The following is a 21,031-nucleotide window of genomic DNA, read 5'->3' as shown; positions in this document are numbered from 1 at the left end:
AATTGCAAAGAAAGGCTTTGATTTACCAAATCTACTGATTGCAATCCATACTAAAACTTTCGCTTGAAACTTTGATTTAAACTTATATTAAATATTAGTTTCAGTTTTTTCTTTATCTTGACAATAAAAGCCATTATTTCCTGGTGTGTTTTGGCTGCTCAATGTAAAATAGGACTCATCATCCATGATAATTTCAAACTCATTTGACGGTTGGAAAAAAGTTTTAAAAGTTTTAACAGTCGTTGATTTTGTTTAATTATTTGAATTACAGAGCTTTCTGGTGCTTTCTTTCTTTTGAAATATTCAAGTCCATGCATGTTAAAAATTTTATAAACATAACTACTATGAATTCCATATATAATGCAAGTTTTATCTGGGAGATTCCAACTTTATTTTCAGCCTTGTTAATGAGTGAAGTAATTTTTCTTTTGTTTTGTATGGTTTTCTGCTGCTCCTGACTTTCTTTTAAGGTCAATATTGTTGTCAACTTTTTAAATAATATTATAAATTGTTCACCTTGCAACTTTCATTTGCATAAAATGATGCACTGTAAATGCTTCCTCTTTGTCTATGTTATCTAAATAGAAGTTTCCAATAAGCTTTCATTTGTCATTTTCTTTAATTCCATCCATTTTGTTTAAATATTTTAACTGCTAAAATCAATATCAGATTATGAAATAAAAATGTCTAGTGAATATACTATACTTAAACATTCAAATTTTGTGCAAACTTTTAGTAGCCTTGTGTTACTGTTTTGCATAAACAATAATATTACTGCGCTGAATTGTCTTAACTTTGTCTAAATTAACTAATTTTATGCTAGCTTTTAGTAGTTTGCAAAAAGAAATGTTGTTAAATGACCTGTTGTTGTTTTGTTTTAGTTACTGAAAGAATTGATCTGATTATTTGAAATTATGGCTACAAGACAGCTGACAAGACATGCAATATTTAGTGAAGCTGTGATCGGCCACAAAATGTTCAACCAACTAACATTTAAGCTATAAGGAGATTTTTACAACTAAAAAAAATGATTGTAATAAAGACAAATACAAAATTGTTGCTTAAAATGTTGTGGGACAAGGCTTCAATTCCATTTTGCGTGTTGATGCTTTAATTACTACCAGAGCAGAATTGTGTTGATCAAAATCTAGTTGTAAACGATTTCCAGAAGAGCTTGGATCCCTAGTTTGATATTGTGTCATGTAAATGCTTGATGTTATAAAATGAATCTATTAACCAAGTGACTGTTTTCTGCAAGTGTCCTAGAAAATCCAAGTTTCACCGATGGAAGAATTATACTTATTGTATCAAAGAAATTCTTGTTGTAAATTTATTGATGATGTTAATATAGTAATAACGACCCGATTGCAGAATCGCCTAAAAAGGAAGCCTGGTAATAAAGAACAACTTTCAACAAACAGATCAGATGAAGCTGAGTTGAACTTTTAAAAGGTGGATGATACTAATACGGATTCAAGTGAAGAGGATAATGATAGTGAAGTGTATCTCAGCGACTGTGTTACTACTACCAAGCAGGGCAATCAGAACGTCCCTTCCAAATCTAGACAAGGAAGCAGATAGATATGTTATATCAGATCAAGTTACAGCATCCCTGGCAACTGCAGTCCTTATTGATGTTGGCATGATTACTAAGGATGATCAGAGTTTGATGGTTGGCAAGTGCAAGGTATGAGGAAAACAACTGAAAGCATCACAGGCATTTAATTTGATGGCAGAAAAAATAAAACTTTAACTAAAGTTATCAAAGACAATCTCACTCATATCACACCAACATCAAAAAAAGTATCAACATCAGCAGCATTATCTCAGCCATTTCAGAACAAGGTGCTGATCATACTGTGCCATGGAATGTAACAGCACATATGTGAACACAGGTTCCAAAGGTGGAATAATCTGTCAAGCTGAGCCAGCTCTTGGATGTGCTATGAACTGGTTCATTTGTTTGTTGCACACAAATAAGTTGTCCTTGTGTCACCTATTTACACATTTATGTTACATCTGTTGACACCAGTTTTAGTGGCCCCATTGGAAAGGCACTGCAGACCTGTGATTGCCAATTGTATATTGCCACTTAGAACCCTACGGACAAACTTTGTGTGATTACACACTTCATAGTAAGCAACTATATTGCAAACTGATTTGCCATTTAGGGGTCCCTCCTGTGTACGGGTGATGCAAAGCATGTTTACCTGGCAACTCAGCTTTTAAAGGATCTTTTAAGTGATACTGTCGCTATTGTGAAGCCATACATAAGTCAAGGTGCATACTTTGCTTATTGTAAAAATCTATTGCTTGCAATGTTAGCGGACTCAGATAAAGGCAAACACTCCAGGGCAATTGACATAATCCTTCAGTGTAGAAAAAAAGAAGATGGAACTAGTTAATAGCAGGAACTGAGAATTTGCCAATTCTCAGTTCCTGCTATTAACTATGATGCAAATGACTGGGTGGAACTTATTAATTGGGTTAATGCATCTGAGCCACTAGTAACTTTGAGCCTATCAAATGAAGAAATTTACCAGTTCAAAGAAATGCTATTTCCTGTAAAATATCTTAATTACACACATATTGAACACTGAATGAAACAGTTTCAACGCTAGAGACAGTTTCATAAGAGTTCAAATTCACTCTCACAGTCTAATGCCACATTTTGACTCGAAAAAAAATTATGCTGAAAACTTTGTAATAAGTATAGTATACTAATTTACTGATACTCATTTAATTGTGTAACAAGTATGTTCTGTTTAATTAAGGTGAAATACAAATAATACTGCAACTTATAATTCATTCAATTTTAATTTTCATTCATTTACAGGTAAATGCAACAAAATATTTAGTATTAGACCAAACTTTTTTCAAAAATTTTCAACCCACCCTAATAATAATCATGAAATGCTTAGAAAAAAATAAACCATTTTAATTACTTATTACTAATTAATTGAATACTAGTTTTTTTATCTTTTATTCAGCAATACTTTTAGAATGACTTTTTAACTGAAGTTGGAAAACTAATTTCCTGTAAAAATATTATTTTAAACAATATGTTACTTTTGAGACAATTGTCTTTTTTCATTCTTAACTTTTAGTCGCAAATGAAACCAAAGAAAGATTTAAAAGAGAAAATAACTTGGTTATTTTTGGTTTAGAGGAATCAGCATTAAGTGATAAAGTCAAAGCAATTGAAGAAGATAAACAAAATACTGAAACAGTCATGCAAAAGTTGAAGGTCAATGTCAAAATCAAAAATGTTATTAAAGTCAAAAAATGGTTACAAAACTCCATATATTGTTGTTTTAACTGATAAATTGGAACGTAATTCTGTTTTAAAAAATGCCAAGGAATTGAAGAAAGATAAAACCTTTAAAAATGTATTTTTAAATCCTGATTTGACTGAATCTAAACAAACGAAATCTAAAAAAACGAAATAATGACAACATTGACACAGCAAATTATTACTTTGGAATTAGAAATGACAAGGTAGTAAGAATAAAAAAATAGCAACTAAATGCCAATAAACAACATACGATGTTTTAACTATGAAACTAACAATAAATTAAATCAGTTTAGTGGTGGACTTCACAATCTTAATAAGTTGCTGAGCGATAAGAGACTGCTAGATATTGAATTAGTAAACTTTCACGAGCGTAAGAAATGTGATTTAAGTATAAACAAAGAGCACGATAATCATAAAATGCAAAGAACTAATGATTTGGTACACAAATGCAAGGCCTCTAAATAATAAGATCAATGAGTTAAGGTTACAATGTGAAATATATAAACCGGATGTTATTTAAACTTGGTTTAAAGCAGAATCAGATGTAAACATAATTAGTTATAATATTTTCAGAAGCAATAGAAAGACTCATGGAGGAGGTGTTTGTATTTATGTCAAAAAATGTATTAATCAGTTTGAAACAAATAGTTTACAATTAAACGATAATTTTATTAAACAAATATGGACTATGTTTTAAAAATAAAAAAATGCTAATAGGATGCATTTATAGACCACCAGATATATCTCATGAGTACAATAATAGTTTTGCTACCTGTTAATGCTGCTAAAACGAGTATTTATCAGAAAGAATACAGCGATCTTATTATTACAGGCGACATCAACTATAATACAATAGATTGGTCTGATAATAATTATCTTGAAGATCGTTTTCTATTTCAAAGTGTTTGTGAGCAAACATTCCAAATAGCAAACTACAAATTAACTAATATTACAGGCCTTATTATTTCAAACGAAAAAAAAAATTGTTTTTATAACACACTCAGCTTCTTTAGGGAGATAAAAGTAAATTATAAATGAAATGTATGATTTATTTTTGTATCATTACAATTATGCAACTAATCTGTTTATCCCAAGAATTAATTATCAAAATAGAAGAAACAGAAACAAATGGATTACTCCTGAATTGAAACATAAAACAAGAACTAAAAACAATATATGGCTTGCTAATAAACATAATGGCTGGAATGACGAACCATCAAAAACTCAGTATAATAAGTTGAAAATTAGAATAAAAAATGATATCAAGAACAATATAAAACAATTAGAAAGTACTATAGCTAGCAAGTTTAAATCAAATCCTAAATTGCTTTATAAATATCAGTGAAGAACCCAGAGTGCATTTGGGGATACTGCTTTTTTTCCGGCAATGTCAGGGAGATGGGGTTGATGTTTTAGAGTCTCCCTTTCTCCTCCTCCTTCCCTAGTTAAAACTGGTGCGGCAAAAATGATTTTTAATCATCATTTTAATCATTTGTGTTTATCTGCTGCATGTTTAAGGCATTTTTTAAATACATGAATTTACCGGTGGACGATGCTACTTTTGTTACGATAAGAAAACTATTTTACTTAAGACTTTAATAAAGGCTTTTGTAGCAAATACCATGCTATTAGTAAATAATTTTTTAGTTAAAATTATTTAAAGTATTTTAAACATTAACTATATTTTAGTTAATTTAACTTTAGCAGGTGTTAATGTTTTAAATAATTAGTAATTAAATGTATAAAAACTTTAAACAATTTTTAATTAATATTTACATTACATAATATATTTACATATATTAAATTGCGTAATATTTTAAAAATTAACATAATAGTTTTACATCTTGTATTCGAATAAAAAACATGCAATTAATAAACGTATTTTAATTTTAAAATTTTGATCTAAATATTTGCAAATCTGTTCATTTAACTTTTACTCAAGGTTAAGAGTTTTTAAAGTGATTTCGGGGCGCCTTTTAAATTAAAGATAATTAAAGAAGATATAATTATGGTTAACATAATTTTAAAAATGTTATTTTTTTGGTTAAAAAAACATTTATTTTAAAAAATATGTTATATTTTTTAATCATTAAAGTATAATTTAAAAAATTACGTTTAATAAGTTACATTTACTATGGGTTACATTAAACAGATCTTAATAAAACTTTTATCAAGTTATTGTAACCACTATTTTTATTATTCTAAAAGTCAAAAAGAATATGGAAAAGAAACAAAACTTTCTGAAAAAGTTTACATTTGGTTTTTATGTTTTCCTCAAGTAAACTAAAATACAACCTAAAGATCAAAAGTTCATCCATTCAAGTATTAAATTTGCGCGATAACTATTAGGACTAAAATTTTAACTTTTGTTCATTTATTATCATAAGCAGTTTACTCTTAATTGCCAAAAAACAAATGCTAACTTTACTCTGAATGGATTTTTTTTAAATCATTGTATCTTTCAAAAAAAGCAAATTTTTATACATTCCATTGTTATAAAATATCGCAATAAGTTTTTAAAATTGAGTTTCATAACAACATTAATTTTTTTTTTAAACTAACGTTCAGTTAGTAACAGGTTAGGTAATTATGTAAGAACAGTTACATCATTACATAATTACCTAAAAAAGCAATTTCCTTTTAATTCATTTTATTGTCATGAAAAAAATTGAGGTAGCTAAAATAAACTGAAAATTATTTATATACTACTGCATATAAAACTGAATTTTTTTTTAATTTTTTATAAAAAGCAAAAAAAAAAAAAATTAAAAAAATTGGGCGTTTTTTTTTGGCGCCTATACCACTCTAGCGGTACTAAAACAGGTCTGGGTTCGTCCCTGAATATATCAATGAAAAGAAATCAGTAAAAATTCAAATTTGAGCTCTGGAAATTGAAAATGGGGAAATCATAAATGATCAATTCGCTATAGCTACTGAACTAAATAAATATTTTCAATCTGTGTATGTTAATGATAATGGTGCAAGCATTATTGAGTTTTGTAATGTGCCTTCAAATTTATTATTAAACACAGTTTTAATAACACAAAATGATGTTAAAACTAGACTTAAAGCACTTGATAAGTCAAAATTGGTTGGTTTTGATTTTGTTCATCCTAATGTTTTAAAAGAATGCAGCTTGTCAATATCATACCCATTATATTTAGTGTTCAAAAAATCGATGGAAACAGGTACCCTACCAGATATATGGAAGAAGGCAAATGTAATGCCACTTTTTAAAAAGGAAGCAAATTAAAAGCATCTAACTACTGACCAATATTGTTAACTTCAATACCATATAAAATGTTGGAAAGAACAATAGCTGATTTTATCATGCAACACCTCATAAACAATAAATTACTTTCAAAAAAACAACATGGTTTAATGAAAAGCAATAGCTGTACAACAAACCTATTAGAATACCTAGATATTTTAACAAATGCATTCCATAATGGAACACCGGTAGATGTATTGTACACAGACTATAAAAAAGCTTTTGATAGTGTTTCACATAAAAAGTTATTGTCTAAGTTATTGACTTTCGGTATTTCTGGTAAACTTTTTAAGTGGATTCTTAGCTAATAGAAAACAACAAGTGGTTTTAGGTGAAAGTGTGACAAATTGGGTTGATGTACTTAGTGGTGTACCACAAAGGTTTGTTCTAGGTCCTCTCCTTTTTCTGGTATTTATAAATGATTTACTGGAAAACTTTATTAATAAATATTGTTTATATGCTGATGATGATAAGATAATCGTGCCTATTTCTTCTTAAAATGATTCACAATTGTTTCAAAATGATATAAATAAACTTAACGAATGGTCTACAAAATGGAAATTAGGATTAAATTTTGAAAAATGTAATATTATGCACTTTGGCTCAAATAATAAAGAATATTCGTATTTTATGAACAACAATAAATTAATGGAAATTGAAAAGTCAAAACTAGAAAAAGACATTGGTGTTTTTATATCAAGTGATTTGAAATGGGCCAAACAAGTAATATGCAACTAGGAAAACAAATAGTATGCTCTCACTACTAAATAATACATTCAAGTACAAGGATAAAGATATAATAAAAACATTGTATTGTATGTTAGATAAAATTTAGAGTTTTCGATTCAAGCATGGTGTATGTATTATACAAAAGATATTAATGAACTAGAAAAAGTTCAATGAGGAGCAACCAAAATGATACCAAAACTAAGACATCTTGAGTACAAAAAAAGGTTGGAAATTTCGGGTTTGACTACTTTGGAGAATAGAAGGCTCAAAATTTTCTCTGCGCAGCGGCCTTGTTCGTCAAGGTTCGTGTTTCAATGTTATAGAGTTGAGAGAGGGTTGTACTACAAATAAGTAGCCTCCTCGTCTGTAGTGGCCTTTTCGGTCTTGAGGAGGTGAACTAACAAAAAAAAAAAAAAAAAAAAGAGGCGACTTGGTCCAGCAATTCAAAATATTTAAAGGTATTGAAATAATTGATATTAAACAAAATCAAACAATGAACTCTATTTGCTCTACAGGTCCTGCATCTAACATTAAAGGAGCAAAACATCGAATGAAAACTGAATTGGTCAGAAATTGTTTGGAAAGGCAATATTTTTTCAGCAATAGGTTTATCGATGAATGGAATAGTGTACCAGTAGACAGGGCCGGCCTTACGAATTGGGGGGTCCAATTTAATGAATGCTTGCGGGGCCCACCTGATTTTTTTTTTTACAATAACTACTATTAATAAAATTATTGAAACACATTTATTATACAAAAAAACATAACTCCACAAACGAATCAATAAACAATAATAAAAATATTACAATGAATTTAAACAAAACAGTTCTTGTTATTGTCATAATAAACAAATAATCTGTAAGTCAAAGTGGATCTTTCTTGTTTTTTTGCTTGCAAAATCTTTTAGAATTTTTTCATAATTAATTTCTCTACTTAAAGGAGATTCAATTGATATTAGTGCCAAATTGTTTAGTCGTTCTTGGTTAATTACTGACCTAAGGTAGGTTTTAATTAATTTTAGTTTTGAAAAACTTCTTTCACCGGAAGCGACTGTAACTGGAATTGTCATCAGTATTTTTAGGGCTATGAACAAGTTTGGAAATGCAGTCGACCTATCATTACAAGCCAAATATTTAAAGGGTTCTTTGGGTTTTTGTTGTTGAACGGGCAGTATTGGCTTAATTGCCTCCATTTCTTCGGAAAGCATGAACCCTTCTATATCTTTTGTAATGTCTGTCAAAGCAATTTCTAGGTCGGCTGAATGTTTTCTGAGATCTTCTTTAGACATATTTTGAAAATTATATAGAAATCCAAAAAGTTTATGGTGTTCTTTCAGCTGCATAAACCGTGGTTGAAGAGATTGCAATGCTTTGTCTACAACTTGATTGAAAAAATTTACCCAGAATTCTGTCTTGGGGTCTAAAATTGGTTCGTCAGAAGATTCATAAAGAAACATTTTCTTTTTCTTGTAACAGCGCTTCTGTTGAAATATGGGTTCAACTTCTAACTCATTTGCAAGCTCTTTGGCATCAATCAATGCTGCTACAAAGCCTGTCGGTATGTCTTCAACCAATCAAACAATTTTTCAAAAGATGTCAGCTCCGCGGCAATGTCTATGGTATTGCTTTGAAGTTCCTTGCTAGTAAAATTTACTTGAAACAATAAAGAGTGCCAAAAACATAGTGCAACCAGAAACCTATAATTTGTCATTTGGCTTACTAATGATTCAGCCTCACTTTTCCCTTGAGCATCATTTGTGCTTTTTGCTAGTTCTTCTAAAGCATCACACACTTCTGCGGCTTGAAATCGTACAGCTTCAACACTTTCCATTCTACATTCCCATCTTGTTTCTGATAATGGTTTAACAGACAGGCATTTCACATGCTTTTAAAAAACAGTCCATCTTTTTGTAGATAAAGCAAAAAGGGTGTAAATACGCTGCAGGGCTCCAAAAAATGTCATGGCATCTGAACACGTTTTAGCCATATCTCCTAGAACAAGATTATAATTATGGCACACACAAGGAGTATAGAAAGCTCGTGAATTTCTTTCCAAAAGTCGTGCTTGCACTCCAGAATTGTGCCCTTTCATATTAGCTCCATTGCCATACCCTTGTCCTCTGATGTTTTCAACATCTAGTCCTAGCATTTTAATTTCTTTCACAAGAGTGTTAAATAAATTTTCACCAGTGCTGCTCTCAACTATAATAAACTTTATAAAATGTTCATAAATTCCTGCTGGGACATCTGAGTGTGTGCCATCAGCGACATATCTTAGCACCATTGACATCTGTTCCTGATGGCTGATATCAGGAGTGCAGTCAAGAATCACTGCAAAATACTTTGCCGACTTAATTCTAGCAATAATTTCCTGTAGAACAGCTTGGCCTATAGTATCAATAATTTCATCTTGTATGGTCTTGCCTAAATAATGATCATGAATGTCTTTGTTAATAATTTTCTGTATATGATCTTGCATAACTGGATCAAATTTTCCTAGCAATTCAATGACGCCTAGAAAATTGCCATTATGTGGATTTCCAATTTGTTCTTCAGACCCACGAAATGCCAAGTTCCTTTCTGCCAAAAACTGTACAGAAGCAACAAGTCGCTCAAAGACTTGATTCCAGCGTTTTGTTTCCTGTCTTATTAATTTTTCATTTAATGTATCAACAGTTAATCCAGTAGATAACCTTTGCTGCAGTTCATTGCAATTAAGTGTACATTGCAAATGTTTTTTTGATTTTTCATGATCCTCTAATCTTGTATGAATATTTGACCAGCTGTCAAATCCAGAAGTAGCAAGTGCAGAATCAGAATTTGTGTCAAAAAGTTTGCAATAGTAACAGTAAACTTTATCAAATGATTCAGAATATATTAGTCATGGTCGTTCTATAACTTCCCCATTTTTTAATTTTCTTTTACAATGAAATTTCGAAAAATGTAACCCTTTTTCATTTTGGGGAAAATTTTCTACAGTGATCTAAGGGGGTCCTTTGTTCACTAAATAATTTCTGACATTTTGATTAATTTTATTTGGCCATGTAGCAGGGTCATCTTTTATCTTTAAAATATCACATAGTGCTGGGTTTGAATTTTCTTCTCTTGATTCTGAAATATCCTCATTATCCTTGTGTGTGTTAACAGATATATTTATACATAATTCAGATGTATTTTGTTGAGCATTACATCCAGAAAGAAAACTACTACTAGCTTCTGATGTAATTTCTTTAGAAATATTTGTTTCAATGTCGTCTGACTCGACTTGTTTGTCTGATTTTTCAGTTTCAAACAGATCTACTGATTTACTCAAATATTTATTTAACGCACCTTTTTCTTTTTCTGCTTCAGTTTTCTTTACCTTAGCTAAGGTTCTCTTCATGTTACCACTTAGATATTTTCTACTGATGTCCCTTTGTCTTTTACTCATATTTTGGCTTGTGTTCTTCAAAACTAAAAACTTATCTCTTTTTTTACTACTAAATTGCACAATAAAATAAAATAGTTTAATTAAACTAAATTAAATAAAAAATCCCCCTTACAAAATTAAAAGTAAAATTAACAAAACTAATATAAACATTTTCCCTTCAATTAGCTAAAACAATATAGAGATAAAATATAATAAAACATATTGATAAAGAGATAATAAATAAATAAATCCATTAGAATTATAGTAAGATTAAAACATAAAAATAGCTTTTTTTATTTGAAGCATGAAAACAAACTTAAAAGTTCTTTTGTTTTTAGTTAATATAATGTTTACTGAAGCATTGAACTATATAGACTATGCGATTCTAGATACTATAATATAGTATCTAGTCTAGATAAATAAATCTTAAGTATCTAAACAACTCAACAAATTAAAACATAAATAAAAATAAATCTTAAGTATCTTAACAACTCAACAAATTAAAACATAAATAAAAATGTAAGCAATTGATTACTACAAATATCTTAATATAAATAAACAAACATTTAATATTAAGATTATTTATTAGACTTGAAAAAAAGTACTCTTAAAATTATCCAATAAAATTTATATTGTCTTAAATATAAAATATTTACTGAAAAGCGAGAAAAGTTTGCGTTAAACAAAAGTAAATAAAACTAATAGTAAACAAAATGAAAAATAATTATAGCATAAACAAACAAAAAATATATTACAAACATTTCAAAAGTAAATACAGCTTAATCTTTAACAATATAAAAGCTGCCACCATGTTCATTGCTTGCCTCGTAAATTTTCGGAAATAAGTACTTCTGGAACTTTCAAAAGTAGATTGGAAACTAATATATTTTATACCGTATACCGCAATAACTAAGATAAACTAAAAATAACAATAGACGTTACCATGCGCATTAAACGTTCAACGTTAACTGTACGAATTATATTAAGATTGATAGAAATTTATAAAAAAAAATTACTGCCATTTATAATGATATGCTATAAATTGCGGGGGCCCTACCAAGCGCGGGGCCCTATTTGAAGCAATCGGTCAAATCGGCCTAAGACCGGCCCTGCCAGTAGAAGTCATTCAACCTACTACAGTTAAAAGCAATAACCAAGAGAAAAACCAAGAAAGCTCTCAATTTTAAAGTCTGAAATACAGGTTTAGCATGGTATCATCCTTCAAAACTTTCTTGAGAAGAAAAAAACATGGGAGAGATTATAAAAAAAAAAAAAAGTTTATCACCAAATACAATAAGTTTTATACCAATTTCCTAAAACTGAACCTTTTTTTTTAGTTGACTTTTTTGTTAAATTGTATAAATTGATTATAATTTTGATTAAGTTTTAAATTTTTTACTGCAGTTTGAATATGGTTATTTATTCAATAAACCCAGAAGATCCACAACTTAAATATAGTGAAATTTTTAATAAAACACTGTAGACCCAAATCCACCAAAATGGCAACTGAAAATTAATTTATTAAATTTTCATTAAGTTAGTACATAATAAAATAAAATTATTGTAAATTATTGTATGTATTAAAATTACAATATTGAAAACTTAAAATACATACAGTGAGCATACAGTATGTATTTTAAAATACATACAGTGAGCAGGGTTTTTAACCCAATAAGAACAACTAGTTAAAAAATATTTTTTTCAACCAAAGTATTTCTACAGGTTTGCGTTTAAAAACAACCGATTGTTTTTGATTATTTTAACAGTTGCATATGTTTATTACTGTTACAACAGCTTAAGGTTTAATTTGTATCCATTTTAAAAAAAAACCAATACTTTCCAAAATAAGGGTAATCCTTTTTTGCTTGCAGGTATATAGAGCAATGACAAGCATGCCGTTGACTTTACTGCTCTATTGTATGATTCGTTTATGATTATTAAAATATTTATAATTTATTATTTCAGCACAGATTTAGCATACACTGGCAACAAACATACAAGTTAAGTTAAAACCTTGGCTCACTTTGTCTTTCCAAGCAGTAATGCAAGTACAATGGAGTTCATAAACAATAATATATACTACTGAAACACTAATATAAAAAAGTTGGCATGAATATTGCAAATGACCTACATTGTGAGCAATTGGCAATGATGTTTTCAAATATGTTGCAATAAAGACATTACAAGCAACAACAATATAGACACTGCAACTATACTAGGCACTGCATTTATAATATAATATTTATCTATAAACAAAGTCACCATAACAACTGTTACAGCATAACTGTTTCAGAGTTAGAGAGTTAAGAGAGGTTTGTAACAATAAAATAACAAGAAGATAATAAATATCTAAATAATAAAAAAAATAAAAAGATAATAAATATCTAAATAATAAAAAAAATAAAATAATTTATTGCTATTTTATTAAAAACACTATCATTTTTTCAGAAAAAAATTAATAATAAATAACATTACCTCCATGTTAGAATGTGGATGTGTCAGTGTGGTATTAAGCGTATTTTCATTTTGACCAACAAAATTTCCATTTTCTAAAAAAAAAGTTTAGTTTTAAAGGAGCAAGATAAAAAAATGCTTATAATTTGCTTTATTTATAAAATAAAATAAAAACTTAAAAGTAAACACTAAAACTATTTGAAAAGATAATTAAAAAAAAATTTATATACAATATTTTAAATTAATTTATATACAATATTTTAAGTTTCCTGATTTATTGAAATCTGCAACATATATATACAGGGCTTGAAATAACGAATGGTCCATTTTTTGTTAGTAGTATGACCTATTCTTATATGTGGAGGTCCACTTTTTGTTAGTAGAACAAGCTGCAGCGCATTTAAACAACAGTTAAAATAATGCCCTGTGAAAATTTGATGGTTGATCAAGTCAGGTGGATTCTTTAATAATTTGACATCTTTGCCTGATCAGGTCAGTTGTTTCATTAGCAAACAATAGGATTGGTAAAGAAATAATAACAAGATAAAGGTTACTTAAAACTGACATACACCTATTTTCATTAGCCATAATTTCTTTACTGTAGTAAGAACACAGTTATTTAATCAGCAAACCCAGAAGACCCTTAACCTAATTCTTTATAAACTTTAAGTCCAAATTCATAAATTGTCAACTGGAAATTAATTTTTCAGAGTTCTAGGTTTTGGAGAGAAATGAGAATGTTTTGGAGTATAGTGTATTGAAGTGTAAGGGTTTAAAGTTGTAATCTTCTTGATTTAAAAAAAAAATTATGCTATAAATAACAAATGCTTTGGGTTGGAGTTAACTTGAAAACTTGAGTTTTCAGTTTCCTTCTGTTTATTTTTTTAAACCAGAATTTTTTTGAAAAAAAATCTAGTTTCTGTGAACAAAAAAAAATTTGCAAGAAAGATGTATCTGAAAGAAAAAACAAACAAAATGATAAACTTTCAAATGAAAACAAAAACCATCATACTGGTTAAATGATTCTTAATAAATATTGTAATAATAAACAATTAATAAAATATATTATAATGCTTAATAAAACCACCACAGAAAATAAATTTCAGACCAAGGTATGATAATAGAAAAAATAAAGATAAAACATTATCATTATTATTAATTTTATCATATTTGAACTTTTGAATTAAATAGAATTAAAATTTATAACCAGTTCTTAGTTCTTTTTACTAATGTAATATTTAACTATAATAATTATCATAGTTTATAATTTTATTAGAACCTGATGCAAAAAGTCAACAAAATTAACTCAGTTATAAAAGTTGATTTTAGAATTAGTTTCTTAATATTAACGTTGACTCTCGATATCTCAAACTCTCAGAGGACCAGTAAAAAAAGTTTAAAATATTGAGAGTTCAAGATATCAAGAGGATTTTGGCTCAAACAAGTGCACCAGGGACCGGAAATAAGGTTCGAGATATCGAGAGTCAACTGTATAACAATTTATAATTGATCTTACCAATTTTAAAAATTTTTGGTTTTATGATATTATTATGACATAACGGTTTATCTATGACTTTTGTACTTGTTGGATTATACTTTAATTCCAATGAAGAGATATTGTTTGTCTGAATATGTCCATTTTTAGAAACTTGAGAAGCATTAGAACCTAAATTAATAATATTTTCGGAAATTGTTTCCTGTGGCAATGAACAAAATGTTAAAGAAGTTCCTGTATCTGATATATTGGCTATCGAGGAAGTAAAAATTTTATTTGGAGATAATGGCTCTTTTTTTATATTAGCAGAGTCATGTTGATCAAATTTATCCAAATCATCGTTTAGCCAGCAGTCAATATAGTTATTTGTAAAACCAATAGAACAGTAATCTTCAATAGCCTGTTGAGAAAAAAAAAACTTGAATAAAGTACTATAAATATAATAATATAAACTACAATAAAGTTAAAGTAAAAACTTTTCTAAAAATAAAAATGAAATCCATTGACAATTTTTTAAGAGCTATTAAAATTGACAATGGATGAATAATGTAATTTTAACATACAATTTTTTTTAAGATTTTATATGTGAAACAAATGCTCATATAAAACTTTTTAAAAATCCTAGATAGCTAAACTCACATAATAAATAATTAAACATGAAAAAATTACTCTTTCTGAACTAGAAGATGAAGGACTTTCACTGAAATTTCCAATATCACTGACATTGTCTTTAACTGTAAAAAAAAAAAAATAAAAAAAAATATATATATATTTTTTTTAAATTGCTTTTATATCAACAGTAGAGTATTACAGCAAAAAAATTTGACGTGGGCCACATGTGTCATTAAATAAAAGCCACACTAAATCCCATAAATTCAGTATGGCTGTAATTTAATGAAAAAATGTAACTCAATTCAAATTTTCTTGTCAAAAGCACAAAATATGTGACTAAAAAATAACTTATGTCAGGATACTTTAAATTTAGCTACATTTTGTGAGAACTCTATAAATTAATAGCAAAAATATTTAACTTTAAAATATGCAGGTATCATAAAAACATTATATAGTCAGTTTTTGCAACTAACTTTTTTTAACTATATATTTCAAAGTAAACACTTTGAAATACGTTGAAAAGTAATTTTTAAACAACACAGGCTGTTTGCATAAAAGATGTTAGATGCAGACTGCCTTCATAAAAGATGTTTGATCAACGCTAAAAAATAAAAATTAATATCAAATATATATATATATATATATATATATATATATATATATATATATATATATATATATATATATATATATATATATGTATATATATATACACACACAAATATAAATGCGCATTTAGATAACATGTCTGACGTTACATTAAAATAGCTTGTTGCCAGGGACTTCAACTAACTTATAGTCTACTATTACAAAGAGTTCCGCTATATAGACTGAGGGTTTGTGCTGTGGCAGCAATCTTTTCTTTCATAGTTCTTAATATTTTTTCTTCTTTTTCTGAAAAAGTTGTATGCTATAAAGAGTTCCGCTATATAGACTGAGGGTTTGTGCTGTGGCAGCAATCTTTTCTTTCATAGTTCTTAATATTTTTTCTTCTTTCTCTGAAAAAGTTGTATGCTATAAAGATAAGCAAAACTAGTAAGCAACTGCTGATCTATATACGCTATAGTATATAATACATATATATATATATATATATATATATATATATATATATATATATATATATATATATATACACACACACATACACTGCTGCCCAAATTTTTTTCCTAGAATAGGTCCTGATATATATATGTATAAATTTAATAAATACAGCTGCATTTAAACTTTTTGAAAAATATATATTTGTTTTAATTTTAATATACCAATTTGTTTTTCCGCACAGCGGCCTTGTTTGTCAAAGTTCGTGTATTGAAATTATAAAGTTGAGAGGCTTGTTACCACAACTGAAAGTAGCTTCCTCAATTGTATTGGCCTTCATGGCCTTGGGGAGGTGAATTGAAATAAATAATATATATATATATATATATATATATATATATATATATATATATATATATATATATATATATATATATATATATATATATATATATATATTATTTTGATGTATTCTACAAATAGAGTGCTCAATGTTCTTAAAGAACAGAGCTATAATAAATTAGTGAAAATTATGAAAAAGTAACCAAGCAAGACAACAATATTCAACAAATAAATCAATTTTTTTAACGAAAAAGTTTCTTAAAATATTATTTTAAAAAATAGTACTAGAGGCCTATCAGTATTTTCATCAGTAGTACTATTGTAAATGTTATTAGCAATATTTTGATATATCTAAAAAGTTATGTAATAGAAATATTCAATTGCAATATTGTAACTATAAGTTATCATTGTTTACAATGGTAACTCATAGTTACAACATGATTGATGTCATGTTTTTGTTTATGTAAATAACTTTCATAGGTCAAGAAATTTCCTTCATTTTTTTAGTTCAAGAAAAACAAAAAGCTGAAGTAATGACTCCATAGATTAGTTGTGTATTTTCTTGCAATCATATACATGATTGTTGAATCTATCTGTTGAATTACAAGTTATGCAACTGGAAATATGTCCATTTGTGTGATTGCTTAAATTGTTTGTTTTTCCAGTATAAGTAGATAGTTCATTACATAACAAACGCTTTAGATAGTAAATGACATATTTGCTATACAAATGACTTTTAATGTTTCAAAGAGTGTCATTGGATGTCTCAAACTTACCAACTTCTTGTAAATACAACTGGCAGATTTTACATCAACTGTTTTTGCATTTGAATAGTCTCATTTTGATGATAGATGAAATAGAACGAAATTTTGAGCACTTTATTTGAAAAAAAGCTTGTTGACCTATGAAAACTATTTACATAGCAAAACCTTTAATTAATACTTTCTTTTTATAAGATTACAGTGGTAACTCATAGCTACAACAATGCAATTAAATATTTCGACTATATAACTTTTTAGATATAATAAAGTCTTGATAACAACATTGACAATAGTACTACTGATGAAAATACTGAAAGGTTTCTATTTTCTGAAATAAACACGTGGTACCACTTGTTTCACTGTAAAAAAAACCATTATAAAAAATATTTAGGTTGTGATAGTTGTGATAGGGGGTATCCATAAAGTATGTACGCAGTAAAACCTCTGATTTAGGACACCCTCTTACCCCTTGTTACTCGCATGTTTTCAATAACCCCCTCCTCCCTCCTCTGTATACATGCAGATTTTTTTTACAAAATACACCCTTCCTTTTCCCAATGCATAATTTTTTTCAACATTAAATATAAATAAACTTTTACTAACTCTACAATTGTTACATAACAGAATATTGTTTTTTTAAACTTTTAAGATTAAATGTTTTTTTTTAAAAAAGAAATCCAATTTTAGAAAAGATTCAGTATTTAGAGAGAGAACGGGAGACAGTTAAACTGACAATCTCTTGAGATCTTTGAGAGGCTGTAGCGCAGTGGTTAGAGCGCTTGATGATTCAGGGTTTGAAGCGAGCTCTGGGCATACTTCTCGCCATGAGTAAGAAGAAAGGCATTAATTTCCTAGTTAAATGCTCTTCCGTGGTGCTCTGTGACAAGACCATGAGGTCTTCTTGGGGCGCCTAAAACAAAAAAACAAAAAAAACAAAAAAAAGTGCGTATGTACTCACTGTCGATAACCCCCTCTATCTTTGTACGCATTATGGAAGATCCTTATATTTTATATATATATACATATATATTCATATATAAAAATTACCATGATCCACATGATCATTATCATCATTATTATTATGTAGTTGGACCTGCTTTATCTGCCACTTTCTCATTGTTGCCAAATACTATCATGGCGGCTGCTCAAACCAAAACTTGTTCTCGCTTAACTTGTCGTTCAGCAAAGTTGCATCCTTGTATCTGTCCCTCCATGTCATTAAAAATTTTTATTTATCTAGTTTATTTCCTTGCACATCAGCAAAATCTCAAAACTCTCACCCATCTTCATGTTTTCCTGACTTATACAACCAACAACTTTTTAAGTTAACCATTCCCTTTCTCTTTAACCCTATCCTTTGTTTTCTAGTAACTCATAACTTAATAGGGGTTTCTAGCAAACTTATCAGAAGTGAATTAGTTTTAAAAATATATAACTTTGTGAAATACAAAATTATTAAATTTATATTATATATAAATTAAGCAGTCAAACAAGCATTAAGCAAGAACAACTCTAGAACACAAGGAAAAGGAGGAGAAATAGGTTGACGATCTGTTGGACATAGCTTATTTGGATTCACTCACAATAACTATAATACTAGAAGATATTATTTATTACAATGATTAAAATATTACAAGATAATACTTCTCCTATCTCAGAAGCAGAAACATTAACCAAGTTCTATTGGAGCAACAGACAACATGGAAACAGAAAGAAGATAGTGTACAGTGTAGAGAAATAGGTGACAAAAGTTAGCGCAAATAAATTACTAATCCTGATATTACAGGAAATGACAGAGTAATCACTAGCTTGGAAATTAATGTGCTCCAGATGGAGGAAGATAAAAATGCAAATGTGAATATGTAAGAAGATAAAAAGAAATACAGTTGAACTAATGTAATTTGAATCCTCAAGGGGTCTCAAAATATGTTTAAAATATAAAAGTTTTTTATTTATATTATAAATATATAAACTATGAGTTCACTCCAAAATATTGAACCCTAAAGTTGGATTGAAGAATTTGTTTTATTTAAATGATCTGTCAAATTATAGGAGTTCGAATTACCAGAGTTCGACTGATGAGTGATCATTTAAAAAATGGTATTACCCATATAGGTAATAATATGACAATGAAAATGATATTACCTATGACAGAGGTGTTGAGAAAATGGCTGATGAACTTGGCAGTATATCAGAGCTGCAAGTAGTGAAGTAAGCTACCCATAATAATTATCTTACTGTAACATTTGACACTGTACGACAAGGTGTTCACATTAACAACATTAATACTAGATTTTTATCTTTTTACTAAATTTGCTTCAACTTTATCATTTCCAACTGGAATAGATAAATTAATATTAGTACAGTACAATCTCTCTAATGCAAACCTTCTTAATTCGAAAACCTCCATAATTTGATTTAATGCAAAATGTCATTACAAAATGTCACTGTAAAAAATTTTTCTATAATTTGAAAATCTCATTTTGTCAAACTTTAATTTTCCCCTATAAAATACAAATTTAAAAGATTGTACTGTAAATGTTTATTGGAATTCTTTAAAAGTTTTAAAAAGTTGTGTAGACATTATTTTTATGTATATTCCAATACAAAAATGTAACTTTAATATGAAAATCATGACTAGCGCCAAATAGTGCTAACGATAGCATTCAAATGGCAGTTTTGTAATAACTGTTTTTTTTTAACTTCATACTTTCTATTAAAACTCAAATAAAAATGTTAATTTTTACAGAATAAAGAACTGACTGGGTGGCTTTGGCACTGAATTTCTTCATGCATACACTTAAAGGTGTATCTACATAAACTTAAGGGCATGTGTTTATTTTTCTAACGTTTTTAAATTCAGGGTTAATTTTATTTATAGTTATGAGTTTAATTTATATAAACTTGTATATAAAGTTTTTGATAATAAAAAATATTAATATTTGAGTTTTTCCTATCTCAGCTAAAGTCCTTTTAGCGCTCTCTTTACAACCTTAACATATCTTTATTATCCCTAAGATCCTTCCTTTTTTTTTTAAATAAAATGATAAAAAAATATTGTTATTTTGTAAAAAAATGAAAAATAGTAATAACTAAAAGCCTCTCATCCAGCGACCTTTTAATCCGAATTGCAATAATGTTAGATATACCTTTTGGTTAGTGTGCTTGTTTCTAGACTATACTTATAACTGAAAGTAAGGCATAAAGCTTTTTATTATTCAATATAAATTTTTTTACATTATTTAAACGATATTTTACCCCAATCATCTTCATTCAAAAGATTATCTTCAAAGAACTTAATTTCAGAATTTGAATAAATAATCGAATTGCAGCTCATGGCAAACATTTTTACCTTCTAAATTGACGCAACAGATCAAAAGGATGTAGCGGGACGGAATTCATTCAGACAAAGCTAAAACGAAACTAGAATTTTATTTTCCGACAGTATTGGATCGTGGGGAAGAGAGAAAAAGGGAGAAAGAAGTGCTTTGTTTGTTCTTTGAAAACTCTGAGTTTTAAGATTTGCAATTGAGCACTTAAGCAGATTCTTAATCTGTATCAATACAAATCTGTACAAGTGCAAGGTACTTGCAACTTGGCGAAGTGCAAGTCTGCACAAGTAT

The 21,031-nt window shown here is 28.3% G+C and overlaps 1 protein-coding gene across 1 annotated transcript in view; it reads right to left on the bottom strand.

Annotated features, from left to right (window-relative positions):
* The window catches only part of LOC100213150 (cyclic AMP-dependent transcription factor ATF-6 beta), a 44,792-nt gene extending 23,976 nt beyond the window's left edge, over positions 1-20,816 (bottom strand). Inside the window, exons 1-4 of the mRNA XM_065790835.1 lie at positions 20,667-20,816; positions 15,322-15,386; positions 14,674-15,052; positions 13,179-13,252 (exon numbers count right to left, since the gene is read on the bottom strand). Coding sequence (XP_065646907.1) covers positions 13,179-13,252; positions 14,674-15,052; positions 15,322-15,386; positions 20,667-20,754 — 606 coding nt within the window. The 5' untranslated portion in view covers positions 20,755-20,816. The remainder of the gene's footprint in view (positions 1-13,178; positions 13,253-14,673; positions 15,053-15,321; positions 15,387-20,666) is intronic.
* Positions 20,817-21,031: the final 215 nt, after the last annotated feature.

The sequence above is a fragment of the Hydra vulgaris genome, chromosome 02 (assembly GCF_038396675.1).
Source record: "Hydra vulgaris chromosome 02, alternate assembly HydraT2T_AEP".
NCBI lineage: Eukaryota > Metazoa > Cnidaria > Hydrozoa > Anthoathecata > Hydridae > Hydra > Hydra vulgaris.
Note: the sequence above shows the minus strand (reverse complement) of the source record. Positions and strands in the feature narration are given on the sequence as shown.